Source organism: Oryza glaberrima, chromosome 9, assembly GCF_000147395.1.
Source record: "Oryza glaberrima chromosome 9, OglaRS2, whole genome shotgun sequence".
NCBI classification, from domain to species: domain Eukaryota; kingdom Viridiplantae; phylum Streptophyta; class Magnoliopsida; order Poales; family Poaceae; genus Oryza; species Oryza glaberrima.
This window is the reverse complement of record NC_068334.1, coordinates 20,793,061-20,805,518: the sequence shown is the minus strand read 5'-3', so window position 1 is coordinate 20,805,518 and position 12,458 is coordinate 20,793,061. Positions and strand designations below refer to the sequence as shown.

Genomic DNA, 12,458 nt, shown 5'->3' with positions numbered 1-12,458 from the left:
TAGCTAGGAGGGGTACACACATGTGGGGTGGGGTGGGGGGGGGGGGGGGGTTGTTGTTGTCTTTGGTGGTGGCCGGGCGCGGTTGGCTTGTTGCACCGGCAAGCATATATAAGACGGCATATGCAGCTGACCATATGGGGCACTCTCGATCTCATATGGGATTAGGTGTGTGGTACGTACGGTGTCGCATGCATATGCTGCGCAGCTGGGTCTCGCGCAGCGAAGCCTCGATGCATATACCAGGGCAGGATTGGATGCTGACGGATGGTGGATGGACGATGGAGTTGTTGGCTTCTTGCTCGCCGGACCGAATCTTTGTCGTCCTTTGAGATGGACCGGTCGATAGATTTATATATATATCGATCGGATTTTTTATATATCGATCTCGATCGATATTCATTGATTGATTGGGAATATATATTTGTACGGTTGGTCGGCGCGCTAATGGTAATGGAAGTGGTGTAGGAGTACTGTAGTACTTAGTATGTACCTGAACCTGATCGAGTTAGGTCGGTTTTTCTTTTGGTCGACAAGGATATGTCATATATATACTCCTATTTGAGTTAGGTTTTGATGCTTGATTGATGGAACGTGTCTCTAAACGGCAAATGATTTGATTGATGATCGATCCGACGACTCTATTTCGCCACAAGAATTCTTTAATACCGGAGAGCTGCTAATTAATTATTTCACATGGATGCATACTTATCTATATACTGTGGTATTTTCACAGAAAATCATTTAATTTTTCTTCTTTAGTTTCTGCTGTTTGGGAGTTGCCCTCATCATTCTTATATTCGAAGGATAGATGGTCATTAGTTAGGAGTGGCCTTTTATAACGCAACCGGAAATGTATAAGCAGCAGCTTTGAGAGCTTAATTTGTTCCATAGCTAAAGCCCAAAGGTACGTACTCGGCTTGGGTGGCGGATTATATTAGATCGCACGTATCAGATCGACGAGCACCACGGCGGCGACGGCAATACAATGGATTCTGCCTCTGGCCGGGATTGAAATCCTCTGTAGTCGACTGCACCTTACCTTAATTAGCTTTATCACTAACATGTGAGTTCGATGAATTCTGGGTCTACATGTCAGTAACAAAGCATCGGCTCTATATGTTAGTGATAAAGACGTGATGCAAGTCGACTGCAGAGTATCTGATACTGATCCCTCTGGCTGCGCCAGCGGGGTTGCCCGGCCGGTTGGCCTGCCATGAAAAAGCTCAGATCGGTCGAGTAGCTAGTCGTCCTCGGAGGTTCAATGGCAATGCTAGCTAGGTAGCTGGTGTGAGATTCAGGTAGGATTAACAGTGTCCAGCAGCAGATCAGGCGTAACATCATGGCTCAAGGCCGCCGGAGCTCCGGCGAAAGCGGATCGATGGCCACGACGCGGCCGGCGGAGCTCCGGCGCTTCTCTGCCCCGTCGGTTTTGCCCACCCAACATCGGCAGTCGAGTCTAAATGAAATGGTCGGCCCATCTGGCCCATAAAAAATTGGATTGCTACCAATTCAAATTGGGCCTCCAGAACATAAATCTCTAGCTGGTGATAGGCCCATTACCATGCTTTCTTCGTCGTCTACCTCGCCGGCGTCCGCTTACGGCCTCTAAACCCAGCGCCGCGCAGTCGCCGCGGGCAACTGCCAAGCCCTCGTCCATGGCGGCCTCCCTGCGGGGCCTCGCGCTCTCGCCGCCGCCTCTGGTGGCTCCCCCCACGTGCGCGCCGTCTCGCCGCCTCGTCCCGTCGCCGCGGAGCCGCAGCGGCTACGGGGTCCGTGCGGCAGCGGCGGCCGACGGTGCCCCGCGGCCATCGGATCCCGTGGAGGTGGTCGGCGTCGGGAGCCGGAAGGACGCCGTCATCGACTTCTGCCTGGGCTCCCGCACCCTCTCCTCCACCCCTATCCGCTTCTGGTACGGCTCTCACTCTCACACCCCGCGCGTTTGCGAATTATTTTGGCCGTCGTGCGCGCAATGCGGTTAGGAGAAGTCGTGATCTGTAGAATGCCCCTAAACAGGAGCAATGTGGATTCCCATCACTGAAAATTTTCACTTGTGGATTGCGTTTTTCTCCTGAGAGTCGCACGCCCACAGTCCTGCACCTGTGGAAAATCATTTCAGTGGACTATATCATTTGCGATATACTTCATCGTTTGGTCATAGCGAGTAGATGGGGTTGATTTTCTAGCTCAAGCACCTGAAAAGTTTGTCACTGTACTCACTGTTTCCATAAAGGAGTATAGTGTACGCGTTTATTGGACCCTTGTGTTTGTATCATGCTCCTACTATTTAAGTTGTTTTGTGGAGGGAGTGAAAGCTTCACCTGAAAAGTATGTAATAGGAGGTTGAAATCGACCAAGGCTTTTGTTCCCACAGAGCTAAGCAACGTACTTGCAATTGATGCTACATGGTTTTCTTCCGAGGAAATTTGAATGCTAGGATAAATCCCCCTTATCTTTGAGGGGGGGGGGGGGGGGGGGATAAATCCTTTTGTATAAATCCTAAACTAAAATCTAACAAATGAAACTCCTGTTAGACATTTTCCACCTTTAGCCCTTTAATTCTCTTCTTTAGCACCCCTGATGATTGCAGAATCTGTTTTCAGGACCATGCATGTGGTGGATAATTGTACTGTACAGTTAATACAAAAAAGCCATGGAGAAGGTAGGTGCTAAAACCTTTTAAGTGTTCTCTTCTTTGACACTATGTTATTACATGCTTCTTTGGCTTTGTGCTCTCTGTTCTTTTCTTTGCATGAAGCTAACAGCTCTGTAATTTCAGATGTTGTAGTCAGAGACTTGAAAACTCCGTTATCTCTTCAGCCCTGCCCACCAGCGGTTATTCTTGTCTGTACACTTCTCATCTCTGTTTGGTACTATTTTTGTTTTCATATTGTCTGACAGTAGGATACCATGTAGTTGTCAGCTATAAGGCTATATGACTAACTGTCATGGTCAAGTAATGTCCTTAGTTTTTGAGGGTGGTCATTTATCAGAAAGATCAACTTGTGTGAAGTGTCAAGGGTTTTGACCAAAGTTTTTACAACCACTGTCATCTGAGTCTGACTGATGCTAACATAGAACTATGCAATTTTAACATGCTATCGATTTTGTTAGCCAAACTGAGCTCATGTATATTACTTACATGATTCCCTTCTTTAGGTTGCAAGTGCAGGACAGGATGCTGACCATATTACTGCGATGGAGCTCCTTAGTGAAGTGAAATCTGCTGGTAAGCTGGCTGCATCAATATTTTTGAAGCCCTTTTGTTTTGAGGGACAGAGACGACAATTAGAGGTGGGATACTTCTGTTGTAAAAGTTGAGTTTATTTTCTTGGTCTATGAGTTACTTCCTGTCACCTACTTAAAAAAGTATGACTGTATATTAAGTTTAAGATGTCTATTTGTTTTTTTGGATTTGCTTCTTACAAACAATTATGGTTCTGCAGGCAACTGATTTAATTGACAAACTTCAAATGTGCTCAAACTTTCACATTGGTAATGCGTGTTATCTTAAATTTTTAACTTCAAATATATAGCTTATTTTTCCATTAGAGCATAAATAAAATATATATACTTTGAAGAAGTAAGCTTTTCACTTCTTCCAGTATGAACCGTATGCTCTTTGCTTCATTTTGGATCTTGGTTGAGTGAATCATTACACCTTTTGCTGATTTCCTCCTAGGTAGAACCAGTGTAAAATTAGGAAGATCAAATTTTATTGTACATATGCTATATCCTTTGTACCACAGATTATACATTTTGCATCAAGAGTTGCAAAATGTCATTGAGTCTGCTACTCTCTGTTCACACATCTCTATATGATTAGTCCTATTAAAGGGGCCCTGGTTGAAGCCTATCCATAAACTAAGATAACTGCTAGGATTGCCTCTCTTGAATCTAGATGGTGTTCTAAGGTAACTGAGTTCCTGTATAGATCTCATAGGTCATGATTCAACAAAGCTGAAGAGTATTGAAGTTTCTTATTTCAAAGAACTGAGGAAGCATTGCGTCTTGGTTCATGCAATTATCAAGTGTTGTTGAATTGTCCACTCCTTTCCACCATGATTTGAAATGTTAACATGAGACGAAATCGATAATCTTTTGGCAATTTATAATAACATTTGCTGATTTGTGTACAACTTAAAGTCAAGAGGATGAAATCATGGGCTGGCCTTATTATTAGCTAAGTGATTTATTTGTTTCCAGTGCAATTTCACCAGATAATAATGCATTTCCCCCCTACACAGTTATTGAAGCTGATTCACTGCTTGAGACAGAAGTGGAAACCCTTGCTGAAGCTCTGGAAAGTGCCAACAACGCTGTTCTGTCAACTATTAGCATGATATCTATCATGATGTCTGTGAGTCTTAAATCCCTTATTTTTTGTGTTTGTATACAAAGGATCACATTTTACTGTTTTAATCCTATTATTCTTGAATACCAGGGGTTAAATCAGACGTTCCGGAGTTCGATTAATGCTCAAATTATGGAAGTCCATCCTGATGAACTAGGACAAGTAACCTCATGAATATCTTTACTGCTTAGTTGTATGATCTGCACTTATCTTTTTCCTGATACATACAACTGTAACAGCTACTCAGAAGTTATGGAGAAGCCAGAATTGGATTTGGTGCTGGTTATAACATCCAGTCTGCAATTAAACAAGCCGTCTTCCACTGTCCGTTTCTTCGTGGTGGAATCAAGGTCCATATGATCATCTAATTTTAACTTTTAATCTTACATTGATGCTCACCCACTTTTTATCAAAAGAAACAGGAAATGGAATTTTAGTCTTGTGTTGATATCCTCATATACAAATTTACCTGTGCAAAACATCACAAATGCTATACATTTATACCTCTGCAAAAATGTTGTTGTAACCAACAAATTTCAGACTTTAGAACCATCAAATTTCAAGTGTGTGGCCACTTGGCCAGCTAACCTGCATAAGATGATTGCTTACATATTTTGGTAACTATAAGTTGGGCTGTTGATATTTATTTCTTATAATTAATAAGTACATCCAACGAAAGTAAGCAACTACGCTGCACACAAGAAATAGATTCATAATACAGTGGACATAATTTCTCATGACTGCACTACATAAGAGACAGATCCTTGGAGATTCATGGCTTTTTAACACTAGTATTTTTGAGATATTCACAAATGCATGGGACACTGTAAACTTCAAAGCTTGTAGAAAAACCACTAAGAATCTATTTAGTTGCATTTATTCAATATATTAGAGATCTCAGATCTGATACTGAATACTCCTAGTGTCTATGAAGTTTGGTTGTCTTCATTACAAGCTGTAGTAAAGGTCGAATTTGAACATAATTTTTAGCTGCGTACCTCCACCTTCTTTTGGAACAATTGCGCTTTGCATCTCAAGTGGTCACTTATGCAACATCTTTTTGCTATGATGTTGACATTTTTATATACGAGAAAAAAACGCGAATATAAGTAGACTTCAAGCATGTAGAAACCTGTCTTCTGAACTCTTTCACTCTAGAGTTAACTTTAATTAGTTTTTTATACAGAAATCACATTCCTGCTTGCAACGTAAGCTCTTTATGCATTCATTTTATGTTTTATATCATTGTTCTGAGTATATATATATATATATTGGTGTAGGATCTGAACAATGTGGTTTTCCTCTCCATTACGAGTTCTCGAATATTTTCTGAAAGTGATATGGTCTCCACTTTGCACATTTTCCGTCGAGTTACAGGGTTCACTGAAGATATTATATTTTCCAGAAATTGTGAACCTGATTTAGAGCCAAAACTGATAGTAGTTTCTCTCTTAACTGTGAGGTAAGCACTGGCAAAAATTTGAATGGTTGGTTTGCTGGTTTTAATGCTTTGGCTGTGAACTACATCTAGTCATGCCTCTCTATTTGTGTATCATGCTCTGCTGATTTTCTATCGTCCATCTTATCTTGTAAGTCAATATAATTACAAAGAGAATTTCTTGACTACCTGATGGGAACAGGAATAGCAACCTGTGAATATGTTAATAAATAGCAGTTGTAGTCTTAAGAAAACAGGAATCTGCATATCTCTCAGTTATACATAGAAAGATAATGCATAACTGCTCTACTTGTGCCTTGCTCATTAGTTGGTAATCACTGCTAACACTTGTTGGCGAAAATGTGCTCAAATTTTTGTTTTCCAGAAACAGTACTGATGAGAACGTGGCATCTGTCAAGGAGGGGTTTCTTTCAGGTTTGGCCTTGCATTTTCCTTTTATATCCTCTCTTATGGGAGGAGATATCCCTGAACAGAAACAAGCTACGTTGAAGCATTCATACAGTAAACTGCCTAGCAGTGGATTGAGTTTGGCAGAGCAGGAATTCTCACGACTTTCCAGTGCTTTTACCAATGTTGTTGTTAATAATTTATTTCCTGAGGAAACAGACATCATGAAATCTGAAAGGTAATGGATGTAGTAAGTTCCCTTCTTGTATCGAGAAGTTACTTTTTTAAAAGAAAAAAAAACTTTAGGGTGTTATGAACCAAGCAATACTCATTGCAATTCTGTCTAGGGAATCTAAAGAGAAAACACAGACACAATCTCAAGAGGCTAAGATTGAACCTGATGGGGAAATTAGCAAAGATAGGGAAAGAGGTAAAATTCCGTATACCATGTTTTCCATCTTTTTGTTTGTGTGCGTGTGCTTGTTTCTTTTCTAACTTGATGGTTCATTGGCAGAGCATTTAGATTCAGAGCAGGAGCATAAGTTCTGGAGCAATTCCCCTGGTATTGGCATCGCTCAATTATGGGCTAAAGTGCGTATGGCATCAGATGGAGGAACACAGAACAATGACATCAATATTATCACTCTTCCAGTTGGTGTGAAATCTCCTGAAGTTCAATGTGGTGCAGATACACGACCTGAAGCTCATAGTGGTTCCAGCAGCACATCTGCAGCTTCTGGACATGCTGCTTTTGGAGTATCATTTTCTGACATTGGCTTGGAGAAAGTAACAGAGATGTACAGCTCTGCAATGACATTTTTAAAGGGGGGAATGGATAGATCTCGAAAGCGCGGATCAGTTGCTAATCGTGCTGCGCTAATGCTGGTTAGTCTCTCTTGATTTTCTGTATATTGGTTTATCATTTTTCAACGCTAGTCTGGGTTATCTTGCTGGGACTGTCTTTTCTCTATATGGACAACATTCCCCAATGATGACGTTGAAGATAAACACTCACAATTTAGTTATAATTCTGTATTCCATCAAAGTTTGCTAAATTGGTGACCTGGTTTTTGGTAATCTGAAATTGGATTGTTCTGCTGCAAAGCCAGCCATCTATTGTCCACTTCAACTACTCATCATGTTTAACAGCTTCCCTCACAAGTTTGTACCATTATTCATGTGAGGTGTGGGTTTGCTGGCTCATTAATTTTTTTGTTTCCTGTGCTACTAAGATGGGCTTTCTATTCAGTTATTCATCTGGGAGATAGACGAGGGCCATTGTGCTAAGACTAGCTTATCTTTATCTGTTTCATGAGTTATTGAACAACCGGAATAGACACATTAAACTTAATATTTATCTTTATTTTTGAACTTCTGTTTCTAATGGGTGAAATGACTTCCCTCTTTTTTCTCCCAGTCCAGAGTGCAGTTGGGTCTTTTTGTACTGTTAGATAACACACAAGAGAATTGGCATACACGAACTCTGGTTTCCTCTAAAATTATTAGCATTATCGTGTTGTTTTACAAAACCTATTGTTATCCATGTAGGATGCAGAAAGAGAGCTGGAGAAAACATGGAGCCCCATAGTTGAGATACAGTTTGGAGGAGGAATTTACAGAGGGAGGTGTCAAGAAGGTGTCCCTGAAGGAAAGGTGAATCCATGTAAACTAAGTGCTCTTCCATTTGGCTTGACAGGAAATTAAGTAACTAACCCTTCAATGGTATTTTTTTTCGTAAAATTTACAGGGTCGCATAACCTTCAGCGATGGTAGCTTTTACGATGGACTCTGGAGGTATGGCAAGAGATCAGGTCTAGGGACACTCTATTACAGTAATGGTGATGTATTCCATGGAACATGGAGGGATGACCTTTTTCATGGAAAGGTATGGTATACTTTGTATTTGAATATGACAATTATGAGATGTCCATGTTAGGTATGGCTTCTCCCATTTACAGCATTCTTTAAAACATGATGATTAGCTCAGCACCTTCTTTGTTGGGTAATGTTCTTGCCACTGATGTTTATTTTAACATACTATTCTTTAAATGACGGTAGTCAACCTTCCTTTCGAGATATGAAGATAAACTTGCTTTAATGTGGTAATTTGGATTTATTTGTTACCAAAGGATTTGTATTTTCCTTTTGATTTCCTTTGTGTAGCTAATCTTCCTGCATTTATTTCCTTTTGTTTTGTAGATGATCACTTTGTATAACTAAAAAGTGCACAGTGTTGTACTGTTCAAACATTACTTCTTTCTGTTCTGTTGTGATTAGGACATTAGGTGTTATGATTCTTTATACTGTTAGGGTTCTCAATTCTGTATTGATGAATTTTGATCCTTTATTTGGCACACTGAATTGCTGCCAAGAGGATAAGTACTTCCTCCGTCCCAATATATAATAACCTTAGTAATGGATGGGACACATCCTAATACAACGAATCTGGACAACCCTGTCCAGATTCGTTGTATTAGGATGTGTCTCATCCGGTACAAGGTTGCTATATTTTGGGACGGAGGGAGTAGGTAACGCTCTTTCCTTTATTGTAAACTTAACCTCCATCACTCCCATGTAATTTATGGCTCTTTTCCTCCCTACCTTCCTGGGTTCTCCTTCCTTTGGTTCTCCTGCCTTTATTGGACTATGATGATAGTATTACATGAACTAGCACAGTGATCCACTCATACTCATTTATACCCAGTCCTTGCGCTTATGAACCATTGCATTCAGGTTCTGTTCATTGAGTAGTTTTTCGCATTGAAAAATCATATATTCTGATTGTAAAATCCCAGTAACTCTCCAGAATATTTCATACAGATGTTTTGATGACAACCTTCGCATTAAATTCAGAACATGTATATTCATATTAGATTTAATAATATCACACTTTATAAATTGTTGTGTTCCATGTGAAGTTCTGAGTTTTCTCCCCTTTCATTTAGGGCTGGTATTATTTTCACAGTGGTGACCGCTGGTTTGCAAACTTTTGGAAGGGGAGGGCTAATGGTGAGGGTAGATTTTATGCCAAAGATGGGAGTGTCTTCTTTGGCAATTTTCAAAATGGATGGCGCCATGGGGAGGCCCTGTTGATAGATGCAAATGGATCGAGGTTGTCATCTACTCGTGTTTACGTGTTTTCCTGAACGATTACATCTGCATATTCTTTTTAAATAACCTTACTATGAACCATGGCTACAGGTGGATTGAAGTTTGGGATGATGGTGTACTTATTGGTCAAACTAGGTTGGAAAAATAGGGCTCCAAACTTTTTCCCATACTTTATTGGTAAAGTTGTACACTTGTACTACACATAAGTTGGAGTACTGCATTGTAGCAAGTGCCACGACCACAATACGTTCCGCAACTCCGGTATGTACCTCCGTTGCGCTGAAGTACTTCATTGTTTGATGGATATACTCATGCATGCTTCAACTTTCACCGAGACACCCAACGATGATCCTTGTGTATTGTCACTTTCTTTTGCAGATTGTACATAGATGCCTGTTGGAAGCACTGTTGTAGAGTTGAAGCTAGTTTCTGAAAGCTGCGTTAGTCATTGATGAAATTTTTGACGCAAAGTCATTGGTGAATTGTGTATATAATCCCAAGAAGAATGGGAGGAAGCTTTCTTCTTCATACCGTGGATGTGGAAATCAGGGAAAAGTCACACAACTGCATCAAGCATATGCTACATGAAGTAGGTTTGATTGATTTCATTTATGGCCGCTAGATATTCTTTGATTGGACTCAATGCATGGATGAACAAGCTCTCGTGGCTTTGCCCCCTCAATTCCAGCTGAGTATGTGATTTTCCACATATGGGGTCCCACAGCACCCTTCCCTTCTCTGTTTCCTGTCACCGTCAGTATCACCCACACATTCTGTTCTAGTGATGATTATGCATTTTAAGTTTGTTTACTTTCACATGATTCAATCAATAGGTTCACACTAATTCGAAGTTTGAAGCAGAACTTGCTAATGGATCTAGTGCTTAGTGTTGCCGTTCATTCAATTTGAGCTGTTCGAATAATCGGTGATTGGGTTGTTAAATCCTTAACTGGCAAGCTTGACATGCAATCTGTTATTGCTCCAGATGGTGGTAAAAGTTGCAACCCATCAGATAGTATTTAACATTTTCACAGCCTATACTTAACCCAAGACCCAAGTACCCAGCTGAAGACTGAACCGCCCAATCTATCTACTAGTAAAGGTCACTTGCTCACTTAGGTATAAAGAAAGTAAACTTGCTCACTTGCTCACCTTCTTGGCCAGATGATACCAGCATCTACAATATTCCTCCTCTTGTTTCAACCATTCTGGCCGAAATGACAAGAGATACTTGCACAGATCTAGGAGCCCAGTATTATACTTCCTGAAGTCGATTGATTTCAAAGGAGTCCAGTATTATACTTCCTGAAGTCGATTGATTTCAACTAGAATTTCATATTATTAGTACAGGACAGAAGTCAGATATCAATGAGCTCATGTGTGATTGCCTCACCCATCATGTGGCCGTTTACCGTGGCTGCGATTCCCGTGTAAACAAGTGACACGTGAGATGCCTGAATGGGGGGCAAAAATATAATGTGGCCATCCAAGTATCCAATCGCACGTTGACGCATAAACATTTGGCCGACCAGTGGAGGAAAGTAGGAAACCATCGCGAGCAAATGGCAGCCTGCCATTGGGCTAGCCTCTTAAATATACCAATGATGGACGGACTCAACCCAGTTGCATTTTTTGCGTTTAGTGCTGTGCCCTGTGCATGCTGCACTGCTCAAAGCTAGCCGAGTAGCCGGTCATTGCCATGCTCATTCACACCTGTGCCCATTTTAGTTTAAGATTATTGAACCAACTATTATCGCATACTATCTCCGATTTTTAATAGATGACGCCGTTAACTTTTTCTCATATTTTTGACCATTCGTCTTATTCAAAAATTTTATGCAAATATATAAGATATAAATTACACTTAAAGTACTATAAGTGATAAAACAACTCATAACAAAATAAATTATAATTACGTAAATTTTTTGAATAAGACGAATGGTCAAACATGTGAAAAAAAGTCAACGACGTCATTTATTAAAAAACGGAGGTAGTATTATCGGTTTCATTGTGTAAATAAATTAAATATTTTGTTTCAAAAAACAAGTGTTCTAATCAATGTGACAGAAGAAATAAACTATTTTGACAAAACGTATTTTTTTTTGAAAGGTACAGAGTATTTCTTGAAATGTGGAGAAAATAATATGTACGAGTAATCTGGTGAGTAAAGTTGAAAAGAACGTGGCCTGGTTTGGTTGCAGAAATAGAAGTGTAAGTTGCAGTCACGGTCACGTTATCCTGCCGCCGAGTGCAGCATGCTGCGCGACAACGAGGGACCGAACACGCGGAAAATGCTGTGGTTGCTCGCGTCGCGCCTTCCCGCGCTTGCTCCCTCACGTTCACGTACTACGTTCGTTCCTCACACCCCCACCGCATCCGCACGCCGATGCCGTGCGCGCGCCGCACCCGCGTCGCGGGTGGAGCCGGCCGGCCACCACACACGTACTACGTACGTACGTCGGGTGGGGCGCGCGACGTGCCGGCACGCGGCGCGGTTGGGCGGGAGCTCGTGCGTAAGCGAGCACCCGCGCGACAGCGGCGGCGACCGAGGAAATGAATGAGATCGAGCGCAACAACGACGGCCACCGCGGGTTATTAGGGTTGGGTGGGGAGGCCACCACAGTCTGGTCTACGGGCCAATCATAGCGCGGGAGGGCCCACACTGGCCGATCGACATGGGTGGGCCCACTCTCCTCGCGCCCCCACCACGTGTCCCCGAGACTCCCCCAGTCGTGGGTCGGTGACATGTGGGACCCAGCACAGATGAGTGGATTGGTAGTTTGGTCGGTGAACTTTTAATTAATCTCTCAAGTCTCAACTGTACTGACGTCTTGGATGGAGTTACCAGAGTGTGTAGTACGTGCATGTTTGGACAAATCTTGATACTCCTATGTGAGAACAATCTTGCGATGAATTTTGCTCGCCTTTGTACGAGGTAAGTACTTGTACAGTTGTACTAGATGAAGAGTGTGCAGCTCCTCAGGTCAAGTAAATGTCTAGTTTCCTCGCAAAAAAAAGAGTAAATGTCTAGTTTAATCGCTCCTGGACTAGCATGTGTCGAGTAGTATGTATCGATGTATACGACTCTTGGTCTTGGTGAAGTAAGAATGCCAAGTACATCGTGGTTTAATTTGTTGTTCAGCCGAGTAC

The 12,458-nt window shown here is 41.6% G+C and overlaps 1 protein-coding gene across 2 annotated transcripts; it reads left to right on the top strand.

Moving 5' to 3' along the window:
* Window positions 1–1,593: 1,593 nt before the first annotated feature.
* Window positions 1,594–11,040, top strand: LOC127784325 (protein ACCUMULATION AND REPLICATION OF CHLOROPLASTS 3, chloroplastic). 2 transcript variants are annotated; one of them, XM_052311551.1, is made up of 17 exons: window positions 1,595–1,909; window positions 2,601–2,659; window positions 2,777–2,841; window positions 3,157–3,291; window positions 3,444–3,492; window positions 4,245–4,357; window positions 4,442–4,513; window positions 4,591–4,701; window positions 5,632–5,813; window positions 6,175–6,435; window positions 6,545–6,627; window positions 6,712–7,082; window positions 7,746–7,850; window positions 7,945–8,082; window positions 9,143–9,309; window positions 9,399–9,569; window positions 9,687–11,039. In XM_052311551.1, exons 1-16 carry the CDS (start codon window positions 1,656–1,658, stop codon window positions 9,454–9,456), a joined length of 2,223 nt encoding a protein of 740 aa, XP_052167511.1. In that variant the 5' UTR covers window positions 1,595–1,655; the 3' UTR covers window positions 9,457–9,569; window positions 9,687–11,039. The 2 variants fall into 2 exon arrangements, with proteins under 2 accessions (XP_052167513.1, XP_052167511.1); XM_052311553.1 differs by lacking the exon at window positions 3,444–3,492 and having other exon boundaries at window positions 1,594–1,909; window positions 3,157–3,226; window positions 9,687–11,040.
* The last annotated feature ends 1,418 nt before the right edge of the window (window positions 11,041–12,458 follow it).